This window comes from Cyprinodon variegatus, unplaced genomic scaffold (assembly GCF_000732505.1).
Source record: "Cyprinodon variegatus isolate N-32 unplaced genomic scaffold, C_variegatus-1.0 Scaffold128, whole genome shotgun sequence".
Taxonomy (NCBI): Eukaryota; Metazoa; Chordata; class Actinopteri; order Cyprinodontiformes; family Cyprinodontidae; genus Cyprinodon; species Cyprinodon variegatus.
In genome coordinates this window covers 470,943-494,275 of record NW_015150581.1, presented here as the reverse complement: position 1 = coordinate 494,275, position 23,333 = coordinate 470,943, and the positions used below count along the sequence as shown (strand labels likewise).

Here is a 23,333-nt window from a genome sequence, read left to right as displayed (position 1 = left end):
GGAATGAATGAAAACAACACAATAAATGACAGATTTAACTTTTTAAAGAGACAGAAATAATAATTAAAAAAAAATTTTCTCTAAATTTGCCCAAATCCAGAGTATGAGTAACCATGAAAAAGTATCAAACAACTAAAATAGTGGAACAGAAGAAGGAAATGCATGCTTGGGAAACTTGAAGAATCGACATTTTTCTTTTATGTGAGATTATACACTTGTGTTAAAAAACGTCCAGTAAGGCTTATCAAACATGTGTATGGAGGGCAATATCTGTGACTCATGATCTGTAACATTAACACCTTACTGTTTGATTAATGTAGATATTGATAAAATAGAAAATAGGAAATTGTGTAAAATTCTGTTGGCCTACTTTTTATACCATATGCCACTGCTAAAGGTTACGCAGTACAATTTTTAGGAACTTGTCTCGCTCATTCCACTTATCCACAGGATTGTGTCTCGTAGTGCTGTTGTTTGAGTCCAGCAGCAATAGAAGCTCTTTTTCTTTGCAGCAATGTCCCTTCCCTTTCTGTGGGATGCTGAGGCATATAAACTGCAACCTGCTGGGCAAAGATGGAGAAATTTGCTTCTCTTGAGAGACCAGGCTTATTGGTCCAGCTCACAACGGGAAAGCAAACCGCTCTGGATTTACTGGGCAGAGTGCCACCCACCAAGAAATAACACATGTCAAAGCAAACTAAGAAACAAACAAAAAGAACTAAACAATAAGGGGGAAAATAACTGAAGCTATTAAACAATGTGAAAAGAAGTACAAGCATACCATTTTTTTAATGAACGAAAAACAAAAAGTTCTGCTTCAAATTATTTATTTTTTTTAACTTCAATATGAACTTACAGACCTCCATCATGAGCAACTGGCAACACACTAATATTTTGCATTGTTTAAAAGGAGGAAAATAAGTGAAGCTATTAAACGATGTGAAAAGTAAAAGCATACTTTTTTTAATGAACAAAATACAAAAGGTTCTGCTTCAATTATTTTTTTTTTACTTTAAAATGAACTTGCTGACCTCCATCATGAGCAACTGGCAATACAGTAACATTTTGCATCTTAAACTGATGCTCAGTGCAATTTTAAAAATGACACTGGATGTTCAGCTCAAGAGTGATGATATTCATCTTATGATTATTATGGTTGGCACCCACACTCTGCAATGCAATAAAACAGAGTTCTGCTAATTTCTTCTGACATTTTCATCACACCTCCACGTGCTTGTAATGTCATTCAAAGGGGAGGGGGGAGTATTTTATTAGAGCTGATTAAATAGTCTCTTTGTTCCAGAGATCACTGATTAAAGTTTGCTGTAAGATCTTCATACATGCCTGTTTAGGGGGACAAATAACAATGCAAATATGTTAATGGGTTGCATCTGTACAACTTGTCATGTCGGGTTCTATCAAGGCAGGATCAATCTGCTGGATGGCTGACGCACTTCAGACTTGCTCCGCGAGTCTGAAATGTGCTCTGAAATCATTAGAGAGCCATGGAGGCCGTCTATGCCAAGGGTGTAAGTTACACTCACACTATTTTGATCCTCAGTCAGATGACACCATTTCTTTTGTCAAGCTATGTGTGGAGAATGCTTGGGAGCTGAATGCCACACTTAGGTCAGTGATACTCGGTTGGCACACGGTGGGACTCAAAGTGCAAACCTGCTGCAGTTTCAAACACACATACAAGCAGCAGGACACATGTCTTCCCCCCATCCCGTTGTGGAAAACCTTGTTCTTTCTATTTCAGACTGCCTCAGCACCCCCACAGCATCTCTTCCCACTTTTTGTAATTTGTCTGCGTATGACCCCCCCCTCATGTTTCACATGACAGCAAAACAAGGCTGCTATCTCCCACTCTGAGCCTATATGGCCTAATGGCAAATATAGCAGCCTTAATAGCTTCTTCCTCCCTACGTGTCAGCAATGTTCACCCTCTGTGTCTCTCCAAAAATAGTCTCCCAACTGTTACTAATTTAATCAACCGACTATTTACACATAGAAAAGGGAATTAAGCAATATATTTTTAATTCAAAAAAAAAAAAGTACCATCATAATTCAAACTTTAAGGCAACGCTGTTGCATTGCTTCCTGTTTTTCTATCCCATCAATTAAAAATTCAGGGAATGATCCACACCTACAGCCAACGTGTGGATTTGTGAGTATATAAAGACAAGCGAGGCTCTGTGTAACCCTGGCTGTGATTTGTCTCCCAGAGACACCCGTTTCCTCTTATCAAGGGGTTTCTGTGCAACTTGTAAACCAAGATCACAATGGGAGTTTTGTGCTTCATGGGTGCAGGGGGACATACAACAGCTGAGCCCGGGAAGATGGCCCCTGGAATTCTCCGCAGCAGTTGCTACTGTTGACTAATTGGAATATGAGAAGTGGGGAAGGTGATCTTGAATGCAAAGAATGGCATATTGAAGAAGCAGCTGCTTGTTTTGTCATCTGAATGACCAAGACAGCAGAAAGGGTTCCCGTTTTGAAACAGGCAACAAAATCTGCTCCTTAGCTTGTGTAAAGTAAAACCTGTGCTGGCCTCAGTTGCCCCACAGGCCCTCTGTTATGTGACAGCTCTGTTTTGGAGCAGATAGTAAATACATAATTTAGCACTGGACCATGCTCTCTGCTCTGACTATTCCCCTCATGCAACCACTCCATTTAGCAGTGGGCTCTGATCTCAGCCTGGCACTAGAGCGACTTTGTCACAGGAGAGGGAAAAAGGGTGGGAGACAACATTCATAGGAAGAAGAAAAAAAAACTGATCTGGGCCACATGAGAGATGATAAGCTGGAAGAACCAAATGGAAAAAAAAGAAAAAAAGAGAAGGAAAAATAGAGAAACAAAGAAAGATGAATTAAAAGCGAGGAGAAGGAAAAGGTCCATGCATCAAATATGTGGAAGTTCACATGTCAGGCTGGCAGGCAGCCGAAATATCTATTTAACGTCTGCCTCACAGGGTGACAAGAGGGTTGATTGGCAGAGAGCGAAGAGACACTTTTGATCATGTGTCCTAACAAGCGATTCCAGCTCGTGTCTCTTCAGCCTGAACAGATCTACATTACCTATTCAAACAAAAGTGACAGACCAGAGCGCTGCTCCACTGAGCTGCTGCACCATGCCACAGGCCAAGAGAGATCACACACACAGGAAGGCCCCCACTGGCACATGCAGTTCATCCATCCCAAACACTCATATGTGTAGAAATATTAGCCACTGATCCAAATAAGTTATAGAGACAAGAAGCTGGCCTGGATTTGTTAACAGAAACAACAGATTATTAAAAACTGTTCACACTGAACACAGCAAGGAGAGATGCTTGACAGATGTTTGGCTTCTGGATGTGTCCTGACACAAAGGTCCTGGGCTTGTGCTGTCCGGAAAGGCTGCACCAGTAAGAGGGAGCAAAGTGTGAAGAATCAGCAGGCAAGGAAATGGATTTCGATTCCTGATTGCATATGCATGGAGTCAGAGGCTCATACTCACATCATTATAACAAAGATTCCTATTAATTAGGTGGGATAAAGGAGAACCAGATGACATGGCAGCTGCTGAAGAGACGAGAGGGGAGAGGGGGTGGGAACGAAAAGAGGAGCAGGGGAAAATTGCCCCAATCTCTTTCAGAAAAAGATTTTTTTTTCATGTGACAGAATGTAAAGATGAAGTTCAATGCAAGGGGAACTTTGAGAAAATAAAAAAAAATACCAATCATCCTAACAAATGCATTGAGCAAAAAATAAATGTCTAAAAAAATTGATCTAGTGACACTATTAGCACCTGCAACCACTTTCAGGGGAGCTTCTACGTAGAGTCAGCAGGAGCATTGACACTGAGGGGGAACGGTGCAACAACAGAGTCAAGAGTTCATCAGCACTAATCAGACTACAAACCCTTAGAGCTTATCTTATACTCTACCGCAGCTCTCACCCATTCCAGAGTCTCATTACATGGCATGTTGTAATAGCGCATAATGACCTGGGGGTACTGACACAATGCAGATCACACCCCTACACTCAACCTACTGCACAGTCATTATACTGGTATAATACACAGCCTTGCTGGGGGGATAACACTTACAAATACAGAAGACGGGTCTAAGTGGTGACTTGGAACCAAACAGAGTTCAAATATATAAATCCTGTGCCTAAGCACAATTAGTCCAGCCGCACACCCTGCTGCGCTTCTTTTTGTCACAAGCGACAGTTGGGTTACCTGCCGTTATAATGGAGGAACTCTTTTCTCTGCAGCCCTTAAATATCCCCTTTATCTGAGATTAAAAAGGAAGCAGTTGCAGTTTGCCTGGCGGTTCGACTCCCCTTTGCTGAGTTAATTAGCCATGACTTCATCTAAGGGCTTCAGGTGTTGATTATTCTGCAAGAGCACGTACTATATTCACGATAGCTAGCCTAAAAAAAGTGTTGTGATCTTGAATTAAGCATCTTTCTTTGTTTTGTTTTTTTAAAAGATTGGCATATATCTAAATTTATTGTTCTATCATTTTTATTTCTTGAATGGCAGTGCCTGCAGTTTGTAGAAAAGTGATCATGCTACAAATAAATACTATTAGACTATATGTATAGATTATGTGGGAAAAATGTCCTTTGTCAAATGTCTTCAGGCTACAACTGTTCACTTTGGTATTTTCTCAACAACTGTCTTGAAATATTGCCAGATCACTTTCACCTGTGACAACCTTACTTTAGCAAAACAATCCCATTTCTCTATATTTAGAGGATGAGAATTTAACTTTTGTAAAACAATGAACAAATTTATTCTTTAAAAGTCTAAAGGCCTTTTTTTCTTGCATTCATTTGATAAACCGCAGACCCCAAGTTGTACATTTAGCTGCCCCATAAAACTAAAATCAGAAAGACAGGTTCTTTAACAAGGGTACACAACACTGGTGATATGTGAAATCACGATCAATCATTTCCACAATTGAGATTTTAAAAAAGGAAAATCCTACCCAGCTACACCGAAATAAAGACAAATCAGATTAGAGAAGAAATGTGAAGCATTAAAAAGTGCAACAGTCAGCATTAGGTAAAACCGTGTTCAATCATTTTCTACAGTAAGTCTCTTTGAATACAAACTCGACCATTAAAAAAGATTTAAAAAGATTTGTTTTTGTTTTGTTTTTTTTGTTAGCTGAACTGGGCTGTATTTTTACTTAAATTTTATAGTCTCAGTTTTTACATTTGAATTTTTTTCAATTTAACCACTGTGCGTCTACTTTTAAGAGGCATGGCAGCTAATCAGGCACAGGTTTGTTTGATCAACATTGGGCAGATACATTTCAGTCTTATTAAATTTAAAAATCAAAATGTATTTTTTTCAAGCAGTTTATAGAAACTCCTAAAAAAAACATATCATGTATTGATTAATACAGGAATTGTATTTGCTCTGACTCAATCAAAGAAGAGAAAAAAAAAAAAAAGTACAATTAAAATGGTTTCTTCCATCCACATATCCAGCATACTCCGTAAAAGCCACAACAGCAAGCTCAAACTGGGATACCCTTCCTTGTCTTTGGAACAATCATGAAGATTCGACGCACGAGGATTACTGTTGACTTACACAGTATTGATTCATACTTTAGTGCATTATATAAAACTGTTCTAACTGCACGTGAATCAAAGCAAGGTCACCTTGGGTTTTTATAATGCTAGCTATTTTTCTTTTTTACCATAATACTTAATTTAGACATTTTTAACTCTTGACAAGTGCTGTCTGGAGGCTTATCCATAAATAATGCATTTACAATACCTAGTAAATAAACATGGGGCACAATCGTTAGCCCTGCTGGCAACTGGGCCTAATAGAGCTTTTACAGCAAAGGTGACTATTCAGCTAAATGCAGCGCTCACTGCTGGGAGGACATTTTCATTCATTAGCACAGTCACAAGCACTAAAAGCACTTTAAGGGATCCAAGATGGAGAGTAAAGGTAGAAGGTTGGAGAGGGTGAAAGGGTATAAATATATAAAGATGGAGGGATGGAGGAATTAGACCAATAATAATGAGAAATGTCTCTATTGTTTTAAGGTTTATTAGGTATTGTGGTGGATGAGGAAATATACCACAATATGTTGTTAAAGGAAGCAATAATGGTAATGGAAGACAAGAAAATATCACGGCCCATTAATGTACGGCGCTCCATGTCTGCTTGTTCTTGCCAAAAGGTCAATTTGGTTTCTAATAGCATTAGAGTTTAATTTATATCATCTTAAACATTATTTTCCTAGGAAAATGCTATGATTAGTGATTTGTAACAAATGACAACATTGTAAAGATCTTGGGAAAAGATTGGAATAGTGCAGAATCTTCCTAGAATGTTTAAAATGAGTTCAATCTAATTAAATCAATCAGTTTTTACATTACTTTGGTTGGGTTCTACAATTCCTGTTAGGACTCATTATAAGAAAAAAAAAAAAGTTGTTTTTATTAAACCATCCAAACCAAAAAAAAAACTTAAAAATGAACAGTAGATGGTGAAAAGCCTCTGAAAAAAATGGCTTACATTTGGAAAAAATGGTTTACATTTAGATGTTCTTGTTACTTATGACACATTAGACATATTATTAAGAAAACAAATGGCTTCTTCAGTATCTCTCCATGTCATCTAATTAGTTAATCCAAGCCTTTTCACTTCCAGTAGTGTCCTCCTCCATAAACAAAGACAGAAGATTATGATTTCTCCAAGGTTGCTGTTAACTTCTTTTGGAGCCAGTTTGTTAGAGTCTGCCTCCCACCGTTTTACAGTAATCACTGATCATCACCACAGAAGCTTCCTTGAGGGCTCTTAAGAACAGAGCAACTCTCACTTCTCTCTGTGCAGGGACAGCATGCTGAACTTCATATGGCTCTTGTCATCTGCTGGGTTCCCTGCACGAAAAATTATCTCCTCCAACAAGGGAGTGTATTTTTTGCACCCATGATACAAGGCACATGAGGCAGACCTCTGCGCTATTATTAACAGATTCATCCAGCTGTATGGAAGACCAAAGCACCCTCTCCTTCCAGCTAACATACGGCCCTGGATTACAGACTGCACTTGACCATTTAAATTACTACAACAACCAGCCCTCAGCAGATGGGGCTCATTTCCATAATGTCCACTGTCATCACCCAAAGCACTGGTAAAGTTGTTGCAAAAGAATCATTCAACAAATAACAAAACAGACAACCCTTAACTTAAAAATTGGCAGCACATTTCAGATGCAGAAATCTAGCAATGTAAACGTTACATTTCCTGTGAAGCATTATAATTTGATCCAATTCAAATCTGAGCTTCTGCTCAATATGTACAGAATTCTCCACCTTTATTGGCTACTATAGGAAACCTGTTTAGAAAGGGTTGAAATTTGTCAACCCTGACTTTCTGTAGCATAATTAGGTAATTAAATCTACTGCAGCTTATAATTGACATATTATTGATATAATTACTAGTAATTAGGATTTTTTTTTCTTACAGATCTGTTTGTAGGAGATGAGTTAAAAAAGTAAGTACGTTTGCTGAACGTAAGTTAAAGTAAATTGAGTAAAAAGTTTCCAAACTCTCTGATCACATTTCAATGGTATAATGAAACTATGAGTAAAATAAAAAAGCTGATTTTAGAAACTGTTTTAGATGCTGTTTTGCACATCAACAAAACAGTTTTTATTGCTTTCCTTGCTGAAGCAGTGTATGGTCATTTGAATCGATTTTGTGAAACAGTATTTCAAATTTCTGCGAATAAGTTGCACTCATTGTTTCCCTGTAGAGCCTAGACTTACTGCGTTGTCCGACGATATCTAAACAACAACACAAACGACCATTCATCGGAGGGTGTGGCGGCATAATTATCTGGTGGGAGGCCTGCAATGCTCTTTTACAAAGATCGCCACATGCACACTTGCAAAAAGAAGTGGCAAATTATTTTTAGGCTAACAGAGGTCTAATTTATTCGTCTGATGAAGTGCTTAAGCTAAGAGCTCCCCAGGCACTAAATGAGACACATGCGTTCCCAAGGGGCTTTAACATTTGATTGGATGTAGTTATATTGCTACAGCCCTAATTAAGAAGGGGGATGTGTTTCAGAAGCTCTTTCAAATATTTGTTTTTCTGCCACACTCTTGATAGTCTCCAGGCTGTAGGAGGGAGACCAAGCTGTGTTAGACCTAAAAATCTTATCACAGGAGAACATTTCTGGTTCTAAGTGTCACAGCTTGCTTCAAATGGAAATGATTAACTAATTAGTCACATTAAACAGGTACAATCATTGAAAAGGTCCTGGGCTATCTAAGGGAAGGTATCTTTGATGTTTGTCTGTGAAGTGTTCTGTTAAGCAAAATTAAATAAAGTTGCTGGCATCAGGTCAGGACTCGGATTTTTACAAAGAGTTTTTCTTGGCGTGAAAATTGACTGCAATTATGCCGAGGTGATCGGCCACACAGTCTCTGTCACACTGGAAGAGATTCAGAACAAACTGGAAACACTGTGACATCACTGATCCCGGCATGTGTGAGTGGAGAGGAAAAATAAAACGGAGACACAGAGTTGGGGAATATCTGGGATTAGATGATAGGAAAAAAGCATTCCTGCACTCTCACTTCAAAACACACTTACAAAGGAGGACATACCATCTTGCTCTGTCTTTGTCATCTCCTCCAACTTCTTTTGCTTGAGTGAGTCCACAACATCTGCCAGGCTTCCTTTGCGGCGCTCCGGAGTACCAAATGCTGATCCGCTCAGCAGGTCACTTCGCTCCCGGGCCCCCTCCTCAGGTTTGTGTGGAGAAGTGGAATTGTTCCGGAAGGAGTACAGGGAGCACACTTTATTGCTGTCAGGTTCCTGTAAGACCAAAAAAAATTATGGTCAAGATATGAGGCAACATGGGAAGTGTGTTTAATGATAAGCTTGTTGCTATTCTACTGTTATGCATTACTTTCATTCAAATGCCATGACTGCAGGAGGTATTTGAGTCCGAGGTAATTTGGCCACATCAAATAGCTTAATCCTGGCTATTACACAGTTGTCTGTATTTCAACAGTACCAATTATTCTGGTAAATGAGATATGACAAGTGAAAAAGTGAGATGAAATGACGAGGTACCCTTTCGCAGGGCATATCCATAAACTGTTTACGCTTTGCTATTCATCTGCACAGACTATACAGTGAAACCCTCTAACTATAATCTCCTAAATTGCTGTTGAGAGTGCATTTGTGTAAGGGTGACTGCTGTGTAATTTACTCCTTTTCTGGAAAATGCCTGTTCTTAGTTGAGTGCCTGAAGCATTAGTAAATCTGCGACCTGTCTCAAGCTGTTGTTGTTTTTCTGTCCCACCTGTGTATGGTTTAGTATTTAACCAAGCGTCCCGTCTTTGGCTTATAAGCTTACTTCCTGTGCACAGACATAAAGAAAATAGGGAAAAGAATGCGGGAGGAGAATACTCCTGGAGTGCATGGTCAGGATACAGACCATGGTTGAGGCCTGCGTCTGACAGAGGGTGGTGTTAATTATGGCTTCTGGAGTCTGAGAAAGCAGAAGGTAGCTGCAGCCAGAAGTTGGAGCCTTTAACAGGGGAACAGTTATCTTTGATTTAAACTTTGGCCCATGTGCTGAGGAGAATAAACACAGTAGACATCTGTATCAAACACATGCTGCACATTTATCATAGAGAAGTGTGATAACATGGGATATTATAGCTGTTACTGAAGGATAGACCATAGAAAACCAGAAAATCCTAAATAAATATTGTTAGGAACACAGAAAAAAGTGACCATGATGTGCCAAAATTGCATCCCTATGTGGTATGTCGAGCTCCAGTAAAGATGAAAAGGAGCGCGGGTGGTTTGGTACCAAGCGGCAGAGGAGCATGGCCGGGGCACAGCACCTCCCAGTGCTGAGCTGGATGGCTTTACAGCTTAGCCTGGACAGTGGAGAGCGCTTGAGGGGAGTGGAGAAGTGCTGGGTTAATCAGCTGGCACAGGTTCAGGGCACAGCCCACACAGACGCATGGCACTGCAATGGAGCCAGGTAATCAGCAAAGGCAATCCTCTGATTCATTCCACCTAAAGATTTCCTCTCTTTTTTGCTCATTGTCTTGTTGCAGCTTTCCGTCTTTTGCTTCATCTGTTTTTCTCATTTTCTTCTGCTGTTTTTCTCCTACTTATCTTTTATTCCCCTATTTTCTATTTTAATTAAAAGTGCCAGAATAACGGGAGGGAAAATTTGAAGGAGGGTTTCATAAGAGGAAACTGTTATATCAGTTGTTACCTTAAACAACCTTTAGTGCTGATAATCATATTCAGTCCCTTGGTATAATACAGTATACTGTGAAAGTTCTAAAAAAACAAAAACATGTCTAAAACTGTAACTGTAACCATCTTAACAATTTATTGTAGATATGTCGAAACTGATTTTGATTATTTTTTCATTCTTTTTTTCCTTTTTTTTTCCTTAATGTAGAAAACACTACTGCCTCCTTACCCCTGTGTTTCTGTGATGAGGCTGCTCAATGATGGCTGCAGCAGATGCTAAGTCAGGTTCTGCTGAAGGGTTTCACAGTTAAAAACTAGCTTGGCCGATGTCACCATGCAGTTAGCTGGGTTTTGATGAACGAGGTTTTACCCTTGGAAATTATGTCATAGCTGACCCTTACTTTCTCTATTGTAATTAGGTTGAAAGAAAACAGCTTCATTGAATACAAATGTGACTATATGCTTGGGTTGTTTGAAGAGAATATGTACTTTAACTGATCATATGGGACGGTAGATAAATTGGTAGATAAATTGGATCTGTTTGTAAAGTACTTTTCATCAGGCATTGCCCAGGCATAACTGTACAATAATTTGCCATAGTATTTTGGATTTCATCAGGTAAAACTAAATTATATTATGTTTTTGACAGTTTTTAGTTGACTAACAACAGCGATAGGAAATATGCTTGAGCTAATTGTCAACTTTGATACAACTTTGATATATATGTCTATCAATCTATCTATCTATCTATATAAATATAAATATAAATATATATATATATATATATATGTATATAGTATATGTATTCAGGTATGTCTTGTGCTGCACTGCTGAGGAGAGCCTCAGTAGTCGAATTTGAAGTTACTTCAGAGGCCCTCTGGGTCTCTTTACCAGAGACACGTCTGTCATAGACAACCACCTGCCTCCTCTGTCTATAGCCCACAATAGCCTGTGCTCTTACTCGTTCTGCTCTCATCAAAACTGTTCTACTCTTAGGATGTACAAGGTCCCTAGGGTGTTGCTTCTTTTCTTGTTTTGGTTCCTTTTACAAGCAGAAAACCAGCATGCATGCAACGAGGCATTTCTTTAACAGCAAAAAAAAAACAAAAAACCAAAGATAGGCATGCAGGAGGGCGTAAAGCAACCCTCCCACCTTATTTGACCCCACTTTGAGCCCCATAATTTAGAGAAGAGTTAAGAATCATCTGCTTCACTCAGTGGAGTGTTTTTTTTATTATATATATATATATTACATTTCTTGAGACACCACAGTTGTCAAAGGCAGGAGGCATGCAGGATAAAGTTATTTTGTGCAAGCTAGGAACAATGAGAGCCTAATTAATTAGAGCTTTTATATTTTAGGGAGGTTAGCAACTGAGTAGCTTGCACTAATGGGCCTTTACTGCTTATCAAGGCTTTCTTTTTGTGGTTACAAAAATCTAATTGCTTCTACAAAGGCATCATAAAAAAGTAGAATGAGTACCAATGTGTTCTGAAACAGAAAACTTATTTTTGGCTTCTCAGAATTCCCTGGATCTTTTGAAACACTTGGTTGTAACATTTTCTCTTGTTAGCTCTATGGGGAACAGCTCTGGGATCTTTGTCAATGGCCTTTATTGCTGATGTTTACTGATATTCATTTTTAATATTCAACTATCAAAAAATCCACTATCAAAGCGAAACATGCTGCCAACGGTTGACTGTTTCTTACTATTTAACTCAAACAAATATTTCTCTAGAGGACTGCAATAGATGAGTATGTGTAATGTGTAGTGTGCCAGTCTTACCATGCGCTGCTGTGCTGACACCAGGCTGTCCCAGTCATTCTCTGGAGGTACGCTGCTGAGCGGCTGCATTTCATCAGGGGCTTTGCCGTGGAGCAAACTGTGCAGGGGCAGCTGAGGTGTACCGTGGGCATCTGCGCTTTCTTCTTTCTCCCAAGGCAAGTGCTCCTGGCTCATTGCATCACTGCCGTCAACCACAGAGGCGAAAGGGGATGTGGCTTGCTTAGAAGACATGACTCTGCTGCGAGGAAACAAACAGAGAAGGCAAAGAAAAAAAAAACATCAAATTATGCCAGCAATTTGTTTTCTAAACATTGTCAGGTCTTACACCTATTTCTACTTTTTTTTTTTTTTTTTGCAGGTCATTAAGTCCCCAAGCTTTAGTTCAGGGACCCAATACCTTTGGATTTTACAGTTAGACATTTTTCCAGCTGTCCCTTAGGATTCATAAATAAGGTTTTTGTCCTTTATGTCCTTGAACTTAGCTCTATGACAGCACTAGAGGATTGACTTCATCTACAGCCACTGTGCACTGTTGCTATGCTCATTCAGCAAAAGTAAACTGACTTTGATTGTATTAACACTGTAAAGTGCCTTGAAATGACATGTGTTTCAAGTTGTCACTATATAAATAAAATGAAATCAATTTAGCAATGCAGGTTGCTATTTGTAGGTTGGTAGGCTACAAATGCATTGCCCATGAAACTGTGATGCGAACTGGGATTAAACCCACCACTTTCTATTGGAAGAAATCTACCTGCTGAGTCAGAGTCTGGCAGGTACTGTAGTTTGAAAACAGAAGCTGGGTTCCTGTGTAGGCCTATCATGAGCCACTCCCTCAGGTTCTAAAAAAGTTTGATTAAAAACAGCATAAAACTGAGCAACAGGTCTGGCCAAAACCCTAAAACAGATCAGCCAAAGAGTGGGACTAAATTCTCATATAAAGCATCATATTTGAACTATTTTCTAACTTATTTTTCCAGCCTTCTTTTCTTATCTTGATTTTGTAGTACTACATTAATAATCTTCCAACTGAATTTTTTTTTCTCTAATTGTTTTGTTTGAGGCAATTTTACTGTTGAGCAATCAGGCCCAAACAGCCTCTTTTAATTACATAAAAAAAAAATAAATAAAAGCTGGGTACTATTCAGCAATCTGCTACATACCATCATGAAGTGGAAAAAAAAAAAACATTTAATAAAAAAAATTTTAATAATTTTTTTCTGAAACAATTAATGTTATTCAGAAAATCAGCTCAGTTTATTGAGAATACACTAGTGCTGTATGATACAATAAATGAAAATAAACGCTCTGCAAGGAAATCTAATTAAGCATTTCATAAAAGAGTATAAAAGGGACATTCCTACATTGTGATGTGGAGAAAGGAAGCTAGAGAATATTTAGTTTTGAATAACTTTTACTGACGTTGTTGCATTGTTAATATTTCTTGTTGGAGGATATCGGCTGTTAAAATCTTATATTTCATATTAAAAAAAGCATGTGGTTATTTTTTTTTTGTTGTTTTTTTGTGTGTTTGTCTATATTTACTTATTTATTTATTGAATAATGTATAGAAATAAGGACAAGTTTTCTGGTATGACTTTCCAAGACAGTCTCAAATAATATTGTCATGTTATATCGATAAACCTCAATGTATTTCATGGGGATTTTATAGTAAATAATTTTTTATAAAAAAAATGTATGAGAAATTCCTTTATTTTTTCCACAGTTGAGCAATTCTGCTGCAGGAGCGGCACAAACAAGTAGAGGCATAAACACGTATAAACAAGACTAGAAAAGAAAAAAAATGTAAAAGTTCAGCTTGAGATAAATAGATATATAAAAATAAAGTGGTACACTATATAAAGATTATATAGTGTACCACTATTAATTAAAAAGAAATAATTCAGGATATGTATTTTTAATTAAAGCTTGGGCTCTGCATTGTTGGTCATTCTGCTGAAAGGTAAACCTCCATCCCAGTCTCTAGTACTTTGCATACCCTAACCAGTTTTCTACCACAAAAAGCCGTATAGTTAACTGCATCCATCTTTTAACTAATCCTGACCAGCTTACTCTGATAGTGTCAAGTAAAGGAATTCCCAAAACATAATAACGCCATAATAACACTATTTATTATGGATGGCATCATTCCAGCTGTTTATCATTTTGCATGTAAGAGAGAAATAACAAATTTGTCTCCATCTGACCATCTGCTCTTCAATTCTTACTGTGTCTCCCTCTGCCTAACTGCTGTAGTTTTGATATATATAAAAGCTTTAAAAACCATGAATCACTTTCTTCTGTTACACATTCATACTTTAGGTTGGTCTATCTAAAAAAAGAAGCAAACTAAAAGTACTATTGTATGATTTACAGGTGTAAAAATGTTTTTAAAAAGTTTTAAAGTAAATACTTAAAGGCACTGTATTTGAATAAACAATTTCTTATTGTAAATTTCTTCAATGAGCACCATCTGCCCTGTTCTCCTGCTCTATCCACAGGGGTCAGTATGATAACACTTTACTTCCACTCTTAGCTTGATAGTAGAGGTGGTGGTGGGAGGTGGAGAGGGGGTACTCAAGGCTGGGTAGAGCATGGTACTGTGCTGTCCTTGCACTCTGTTGAAAGCCACGCACCACATAATAGGCAAAGATATGTTTTATGGCACAAAGGATATTTCACTAACAAGGACTTTAGGTCTGATGGTTCTTGGTCTTACTCAAGGGAAAATGACAGATGAGACTTTTTATCAACCCACACATTAAGGGTAATCATCTTTTTATCGTTCTTCTGCTGGCTGACAGACTAAAAACATTTAAGTACATAGGAATCAAAACTAACTTATTGAAATAACATAATACAAAAAACATATCATAATAGAGATGGAGTATTTGGAGTATCCAAAGTTATATTTGCTGTTCACCCTTTAGATTAGCTGTCCAGGAGCATGGAGCTAAGCTGGTCTATCTCCCCCGTCCTTTAGCCTCTGCAATGAACAGTTTTTTTGGGGGGGGCGGGTTCTGTCTTTGGTGGGACTTAGCCTTCAATTTTGATCAGCCATTAAATTGTTTCCTGCAATTATATCAGATTGAATCCCAGCTCAAAACGGCATCCTGTTAATTGAAAATCAACAGTCAGAGCAAAGTTCAGCGCACGTGTTTAACGGTAGAGTGGGGATTCATGTGTGTGAATGGTGGAGGCACGCCGATCACGTAGAATCCTGTGTATTTTTTATTCATGCACCCAAAAAGCTTGAGCCTGAAGCGAAACAAGCACCTCGTCTTCGATGGAGTCTGAGTACAAAACAAAGCACTGCTTTTGTATTACACAGTAAATCAAGTGGTATTATTTTACCACTAAAATATTCAGTCTCTGAGGCACTTTTACTTTGGTCTCCAGCCATCAGTCAAACTGCTGAGGCGTGAGCAAGGAAAGACGATAGACAGAGAGCAAAGAAGAGAGGGAGCAGTGGAGACTCCATCCTTCTGTAACATGTGTCTACAGCAATCTTGTTAAAGAATGCAACAGATCTGCAGCAGGCTCCATAACAGTATTTGTCAGCAGGAGTTAATAATTTATTAGCAGCGCTGGGAGGGCTGCGCTCAGGCAGCTAAAGAGTGGGGGAAAATCCTTGTGCCCCACCCCCATCTCCTGACAAGCCCCATACAATACTACCTCATATTATTGAAAGGGAAAAGGGAAAGAGTGGCAATAATTCTCTGAAAATATCTGAGGGCAAGCGTACAGTATTTTCCGCCTCTTCTCTAGAGTGGGGATCACACGGCTCTGAGATCTAAAGGGGGATGTGTGCAGTAGATCGGCGCTGACACAACAAAGACTTTGGATGAGGTGCGAAAAAGAGCAGAATTCATTTGAATGTGGTTACTACTACAAAGCATTGGGAAACAGATCATATATTTTGATGGAATAGCACTGTTTACACTGTTGGCCTCCATGCACACAAAATAGAAATCAGCAAACTAGCCATGTTTGAATAACAGCACTGTATCCTTCAAATAATCTCATGCACATTAATAATTCAGCCTGTTAAGCAAGGAATAGGCTTAAACTTTCACTCAGTAAAACTGAAAAATGTGTTGAGCTGATAAATTGGATCCAAACTAGACTAACCGTTAAGCATGATATTCCTTAAAGACAAAGCCTCTGTGACTTTGAAGACCTGAGGCAGAGATGAGACAGGGTCAGAAAAAGAAGCGCCTTGGTCTATATATAGCTGACAATATTGCGCACATTTGAAGGATTAGGACTTAAGTTCTCCAGCCACAGGCTCATGTGGCCTGGAATGCTTTGAGTCATGAATTGTTCCTCGAGATAATGTTTCATCATCGTGCAAAACAGCCGCTGCTTAATTGATAAGTATTAGAGGGGTGCTGTGCACCCCTCATCCCACAGGTCTTGTGACTGCAGGGCCATGTGTCCCTAGCTATCCCATTTCCTCTTTCATCATAAAAGGGTCTGGGCTGCTTTCGTCTGCCGTATCTGCTCTTTCACACTGTTTACCTTTTATAGACAATGGTGATAAGTAACCCCTCACTGGCCCTCCCCCACCACCACTACCCCCTTATCCCACTTGTCTGGTTCAGTGCTGCTGTGGATCTTCAGGTTTTGCTCAAAAGCCCTTGCATTTGGATGGTAATGGTATAGAAAAGAAGAAATGGTCACAAGGATTTATCTTAAGAAAACTGGACGGGAAAGATGGACAATGTTTTTTTATTTATTTAAATTCCTAATTCTCTCACAAAGAGCTCTTTCCATGTGTTCATAGATAAACAGAGATGATACACTTATATATTAGATTGTTTCAAGAAAAATATTTTCTTTTGTCTATAAAGTTTAAAGAAACAGAACATGCATTTGTGTAAAACAAAGCTGAAGATCCACTTCAAAACCCTGCCATTTAGTCATATATAAAGGAGATAAAATATGAGCAGCTTTAATATAATGAGTGAGTAGTGTTTGATAATACTTTGCCAAATATTAAAAAATATATTAAAATAGTCCAAACAGAGGATAAAAATATGTTTTTTATTTATTTACCTAGCGCTGTTTTTTCTGTTTTGAAAAATATAAAATGCGCATAACTTTTAAAAATAGCATGAGTAATTTTTTACAGAAAAAAACTTATCATTAATTAAAAATAATACTTTTTTAATGCAAAACACAATGGATTATATTCCGGCATTTGTGCTGGGACTGTGTGTGACTATGTGCCTCTGTGCCTGTGATAGAGTGGGGGAAAAAAAATCATCCGTGTGTTTTCCTTCAGGAGTTCCTTGTATTCTAACAGGTGTCATGGTAGGGTTCCTCTGGGTTCCTCACCTGCCATAATGAGATATAACTACCTGACAGCTCCCAGCTGGAGGAGCACTGACACAGAATCCACCGTTTAGCACAATTAAATTATCACCCTCCATTGTAATTGTGCCACGCTGTGCAGCAGCCAGGTTCCCTGGATACATAATAAGCTCTTACGCGAGCTGTATACTGTGTGTGCCGTCTTTTCCATTCACAGGATGTAGATGCTCACACATACTTGCTTGTTGCATAATGCCCGCTATCTTAAAACCAGTTGAATGAAAATAGTCTTTTTTTTTTCAATCTCAAATTGAAATAAATAAAAATGTAAAAGTATGGTTAAAGAATTGCTAATTTTCAATTTAACTGCTGCGCAGAGGCAGGGGAGTTGTCTAAATGAATTTGTTTAAATTGTTGCTCCATTATTCTTGACCTTACCCTGCAAAAAGTCAACTCAATTACAGTGGCACTTCATCTTCACTTCACATTCTCTCCTGATACCTTCTCCATTAGAAACAGCCGCAGTTGCCACAGTTAAAATCCACACTCAAATGATAGCCACCCCGAGCAAATTAAGCAAGCCACCTGAAGTGCACACTTTACATATTGAGCAGAACATTGATAATTACTTTGCAGGGGAAATTATTTGCAATAATATGTTGCTAGAGGAGCTTGCTTGCAGCTCACTTGTGCAGCTGCCATCACAGCGTAGTAGGTGTCCTTGCCCCCCACCCAAGGCAAAGCCTGATGCAGGTGTGAGAGTGCTTAAAAGTCTGTGTCTGTCTAATCGGGAAGGGTCGATGAGCACTCACAGGCTGGATCCCTCCTCCAGCTTCCTCCACCTTCTCCTCCTCCTCCTCCTCCCTCAGTCCCCTGTGCCACTGGCAATTTTTTTTTTCTGGTCCTGGAATACAAGCGCAGACCTTGATGGCATAACAGCCTCTCAGTTCTGCAGGACACACACTCATGCATACGCTCTCAAAAATGAAGTTAAATAAAATAAAAATTTGCAAATGCTCACTTTTATAGCAGAATGAACTGGAGGAAGATATATCAAGATAAAATATATACAAGCTGGTCATGAAGTATAGTGGTTGTTTTTTCCTCTGTTTTTATGGGTCTGTTTACTTTCAAAAAATTTGACGGTGCTACTGCAGCACTTGAGCAAATCTCACAGGGCAGTCAAGCCATCAAGCAACATAACCGATTTTGATGAGCAACAGTGGAGGTTTGTGGTTCGCCTTATGGTTGACAGTAAGTTATGAGCCTTTTGTGAGCATAAGAAGAAAAACAGAGACTGTAATTTGGCAGGAACTCAATAATAAAGAAATCTTCTGTTCTTGAAGTGAACTTTTTTTCAGGGAAACAATTGAGCATTGTTTAAGGAAAGAAAAAGAAACGGTGACAGATGACATAAAGAGTAAGGCGCCGTTTTTATAAACGTTAAACAAAGCCCCATTCAGATGAGGCCCATTCTGGCATTTGTACGTTTCTCATTGCCGTAAAGAATGCACTTAAAAAGTGTAGAGTAATATCTGGTACAGCTGCCAAAGAAATAAATGGAAAGGTTCACACAATAGTGGTAGGATGCTGTTTACCTAATTTTGTAAATGTTACAAATCCAATAAAAAGGTGTTATTTTTACTGTTTTTGTGTCTCATTTATTTAACAAATATAGAAGGTATTGTTCAACATAAAATAAATAATATTTTAGGGGATCGACATCATTTGCTTTGCCTCTCAATAACAATCAGTAGTCACACTGAAGAAAAGTTTAGGCTGCTATGTCTTCTTAAAATCCTGTACACTTTCTTTACATTTTGTTTATTTAGATTTATTTAAAGATATATATATTTGGAATTATGTGACAACACAAAGTATTTCAGCGTAAACAGAATCAGCCAAAAATTATAATCTGGAAAGTGTGGTGTGTATTTTTGAGTCCAACTAGTCAAATCTTTGAAGAACCGTATTTCACCGCCAGCTTATCACATTTACGACTGAATTTTTTAAACTCAATATTCCTTGCAAAATAGCTCAGGCTCTACCATACCAACATTGTTTCTACCTGTGGAATTTGTCCATTAGTACATTAGATCAAAAAGTTCAATGTTGATCTCCTTTGAACAGGGTATGTGTGTCCTACATCCTCTATATCAGCTTCATTTGGCATCCTGACAACAACAGTCTTCCCTCTTGTCACTCTTCCATAAAGGCTGCAATCTAAAAGGATTTCTGCTGCCTCTCCAAGGTCCTTAATTGCCTCATAGCTCTTATATTGTGTTCACACCTAACACAATTCCAGCAACAAAGTCGCCACATTGGCATGCTCTCACTCGGCTGACAAATCGCCCGCTTGCAACTCGAATGGCGGACCACGTCACCATGTTGTTAAATAACAGGAGCATTTATTTGCTGCTTGCAGATTTAAACACGGCATTGCGGACCTGGATTTTTCTAAGCATGTCTTTTTTCATAATGTAAACCGAACAGTGGCAAGAGGGTCCCAACAAGATCCCCCAGAGAGTAAAGGATCAAGCTGCTGCTGGATCTCTGTCCCTTTCTGAAGTGCTTTCGTCTGAACGAAACTAATCTGATCTACTGAGCAGCAACCTTGGCATCAGAGTGGGGCAGATGTGGCCAACAGTGCTCCACTCTGGAGCTAAGGGAGGACAGCTACAGTCCAGAGAAGGGAAGGTGGGAGAGCTGAGGAGGATATCGGGCAGAGCCCGCACTAGAGCGGGGGAAGAGGTGGTTGGAGGCCGGGGCCAGCTCTGGACGCTAAAAGTGAGAACAACAGGAGATTGGATAAGGATGCCTGGCAGAGAATTAACCAGAGCTACTGTAGGACCCACGGCTGGTGTCCTGCTCTGGAGCCAAGAGAGCAGGAGGTAATAGGAGGACAGCGGTAGATTGGAGCAAGATGCTGGGTAGAGGTGGCTGGCTGTGCCCCGCTCTGGAGCTACAACAGGAAGACAAATGATGAGTGACCTAACACTCCTTTTAAGGGCTAAATTAAAATGGCTATTTAAAAGCCACCCACAAACCTCTTAATAGCATCCCACACTTTATCCTATGTCAACATAGTTTTTCCATCTTATTTGTTAACAAAAAAAGTGTTGTCTAATGGGCTCCTTCAAAGCAAACTCCAGTCCCTGATTGGTTGTTTTTTTATGTTCTCTAACACCCGTTTTACACTGAAATTAATTGAACTACTATGTCATGACAGTTTATTTAGCGGGTGCCTAAATAAAGAGGGTGGAAAACAAATGCAAACCAAACCTTTCTAATTTGTATTTGCAAAAAAAAAATATATATATATATATATATATATATAAATATATATCTACAGTATATATATATAGATATATATTTATATGTATAGGGTATAGGCTCATGCTTTCCTATATATAGGAAAGCATGAGTCATTTTTATTTAATTCCAAAATGTTTCATCATCTACAACTTAAAACTTACATAAATACTTTAAAGTTTGTAGTTTTAACTTGACTACATTATTATTTTTTTCAGTCTTTTTCCATGGACCTCAAGACAGTGAGAAGAACCAGCAGGATGGAGTTAGAGCGGGTAGAGAGTAGCCACCTTTCATGTGACACATCAATTGGAAAATCAAAACAGGGGTAGTTCATTTGCTCCACCCAGATGAGGCCATCTACTGTAGCTGAGCCATGATGAATAGGGGTCAGGCAAGCCACACCTCAAAGATTTATGATTAAGGCTTATTATGTTGGGGAAACTGACATTGATTGCTGATTTAAACTGTTGAAACCAATTAATTTGCTGGAGCTGAATAGAAAGCATGGTCAACAGTGTGTGTCATTCTGACAGGTTGGATGGGATGAAGGCAAAATGAATGGCTGTTGCCTGGCTCTGTTTGGAGGTGGTTAAAACTTACCCCGTTTGATTGACAGCTGATACAAAAACAGAAAGAGAGGGAGGAAGCGAGACACTATCAAAATGGAAAAAAGGTAGATATGAGGAGAAAAACCAAAAGCTTCAGCCACTGATCTGGGTAATTGCCCCAAAATTTGCTTCACCAGGAAGACACATACACGCTGCTGTTTTAGCAATGCTGAAATGGTTTCATTCACGGTGCGGCGCAGAGGAAATCCAAGTAAATGAATGTGAAACATGGCTCTAATATAATCAGAGCTGACAGACATGGTCGAACAGAAAAATGTGCTGCATTTTTCTAGCTGAGGAATTGGGTACTGTAGTGGAGTAAATGCTGACTGATAGACAAAATGTTTCTAATACCAGTCTCTAATATTGTGCTTCAACGCTTCTATGCCTTTATGCAGAACAAACACCATTAACACTTTACTTTACTCAGGCTATTGCCAGTGTGTTCTTTTGTGCCATTTCAGTCTCAGATGTATCCTTTCCTGTGGTTATAGGTGGTAGCTTGTTTACTGATACCTTTCCCTTTGTGTTGGTTTCGCAGTTCTTTTTGCAGGCTTGCTCAGACAACACAAGCATCACGCCAGGGTTCCAAAATGAAATCATTAACTAAATTGCTTTCTTAAAAAGCCACAAGTGTACAGCAGGATATGTGTGTGTGTGTTTGGCTGTGGGCCACGGGCCTCTGGTTCTCAGGCAGTCTGTGCCCTGGCTCTGTTGTGGTTTCCTGCCACCACAGTCATTACGCTTAGCCTCTGCTGAGAATGATGCAGGATGCAGCATGCCTCGCTTCACTCCCTGGACTAAAAACAAATGGCATAAAATCCTTATATTTTTTCAAACAAATTAAATTGCTTCTTTATCCTATAAAGTATAGGTAATGACAGGATTTCAGTAGGGATTGGCTTTTCATATGGAAAATCATCATATCACTTGGGGAAAACTATCTTAGGAACATCAAATGAAAAAATAGAAGTAACACAGAAACACTAATTTCACACAGATATTATGAAGCAACATTTCAGGAAAGGTTGCTAATCTGCCTGAGATAGGTTTCAATAAACAAAGCAAACAGAAAGGAGGGCAGATAGTGAGTGAAGGACAGACAAATATTTGATAAGAAGATAGAGGCTGCAGCTAAGCTGTGTAGAAAGGTAGCCGAGGACCCCATGGACATACACACACATGCCAAAGCACAAACCCTGTCTGTCAATCTACTCTACACTGAGCAAAAGGTAGCAGATGTTTATTTCACAGCCTGTTAAGTATGTAACCATTCTGCAAACAATAGATGGGACCCGACAAAGGTCGCCACACTTGCAACACACTTTACAGTAAAAGGCAGGGAAATCTCAGGGGTCACTTAGTAAATAATTCACTTTATTTTCCTTTTTTTTAACTCAACACCAAGAGATTTTTATAGGACATAGAGAGTACAGATTAACCTAAAAATATTGATACTCCTGGAATTCTTTGATTAAGAATTTTATTTCTTAGGTAAATAAGAGTTATGGTTAGTGAATATATTTGTGNTAAGAATTTTATTTCTTAGGTAAATAAGAGTTATGGTTAGTGAATATATTTGTGTAAATAATATATTTTTTTACCATTTCATTTCAAAAAGTCTTTTGGTAATCCCTTTATAATCTTTAATTAAATGGAAAAATCTTAATTATCATTAAAAAAAGAAACCTTCTTTTTATTGCTAACCTTGTTATTGCTAACAATTAATCCATGCTGATAAGCTGATGCTTGTTAAATTAAGAGATTTTTAACCATTTTAATGTGAAAGTAATATAATTTGTTCTGATAATGTATGTTCTTTAAGAGCATGAGTGCTAAAAGCACCTGCTGAATGGTTTGTGAGAACTTGAGTGATCTGTCAAGGTCTCATTTCGAGGTTTGTGGGGGATTTAATATTGAAAAATGATTTTATTCAAAAATATATATCTTTCTGCCTGTATTTGTCTTCTTTAGCCAGCGAGGACCTTTTGTGCACTTCTGCAAATCAGCAGTCTTTTTTGCGGTTACCTCAACAGATCCAATAGGAGGA

At 38.6% G+C, this 23,333-nt stretch overlaps 1 protein-coding gene across 13 annotated transcripts in view; it reads right to left on the bottom strand.

Moving 5' to 3' along the window:
- LOC107085580 (transcription factor SOX-6-like) overlaps window positions 1–23,333 on the bottom strand; it is a 153,048-nt gene that overhangs the window by 89,568 nt on the left and 40,147 nt on the right. For 10 of the 13 annotated variants that reach the window (XM_015375976.1, XM_015375984.1, XM_015375982.1 and 7 more), the window contains 2 exons: window positions 12,045–12,282; window positions 8,637–8,847 (listed from right to left, as the gene is read on the bottom strand). In XM_015375976.1, the coding sequence (XP_015231462.1) occupies window positions 8,637–8,847; window positions 12,045–12,282 (449 nt within the window). The remainder of the gene's footprint in view (window positions 1–8,636; window positions 8,848–12,044; window positions 12,283–23,333) is intronic. The other 3 variants (XM_015375981.1, XM_015375986.1, XM_015375987.1) reach the window with 1 other exon arrangement.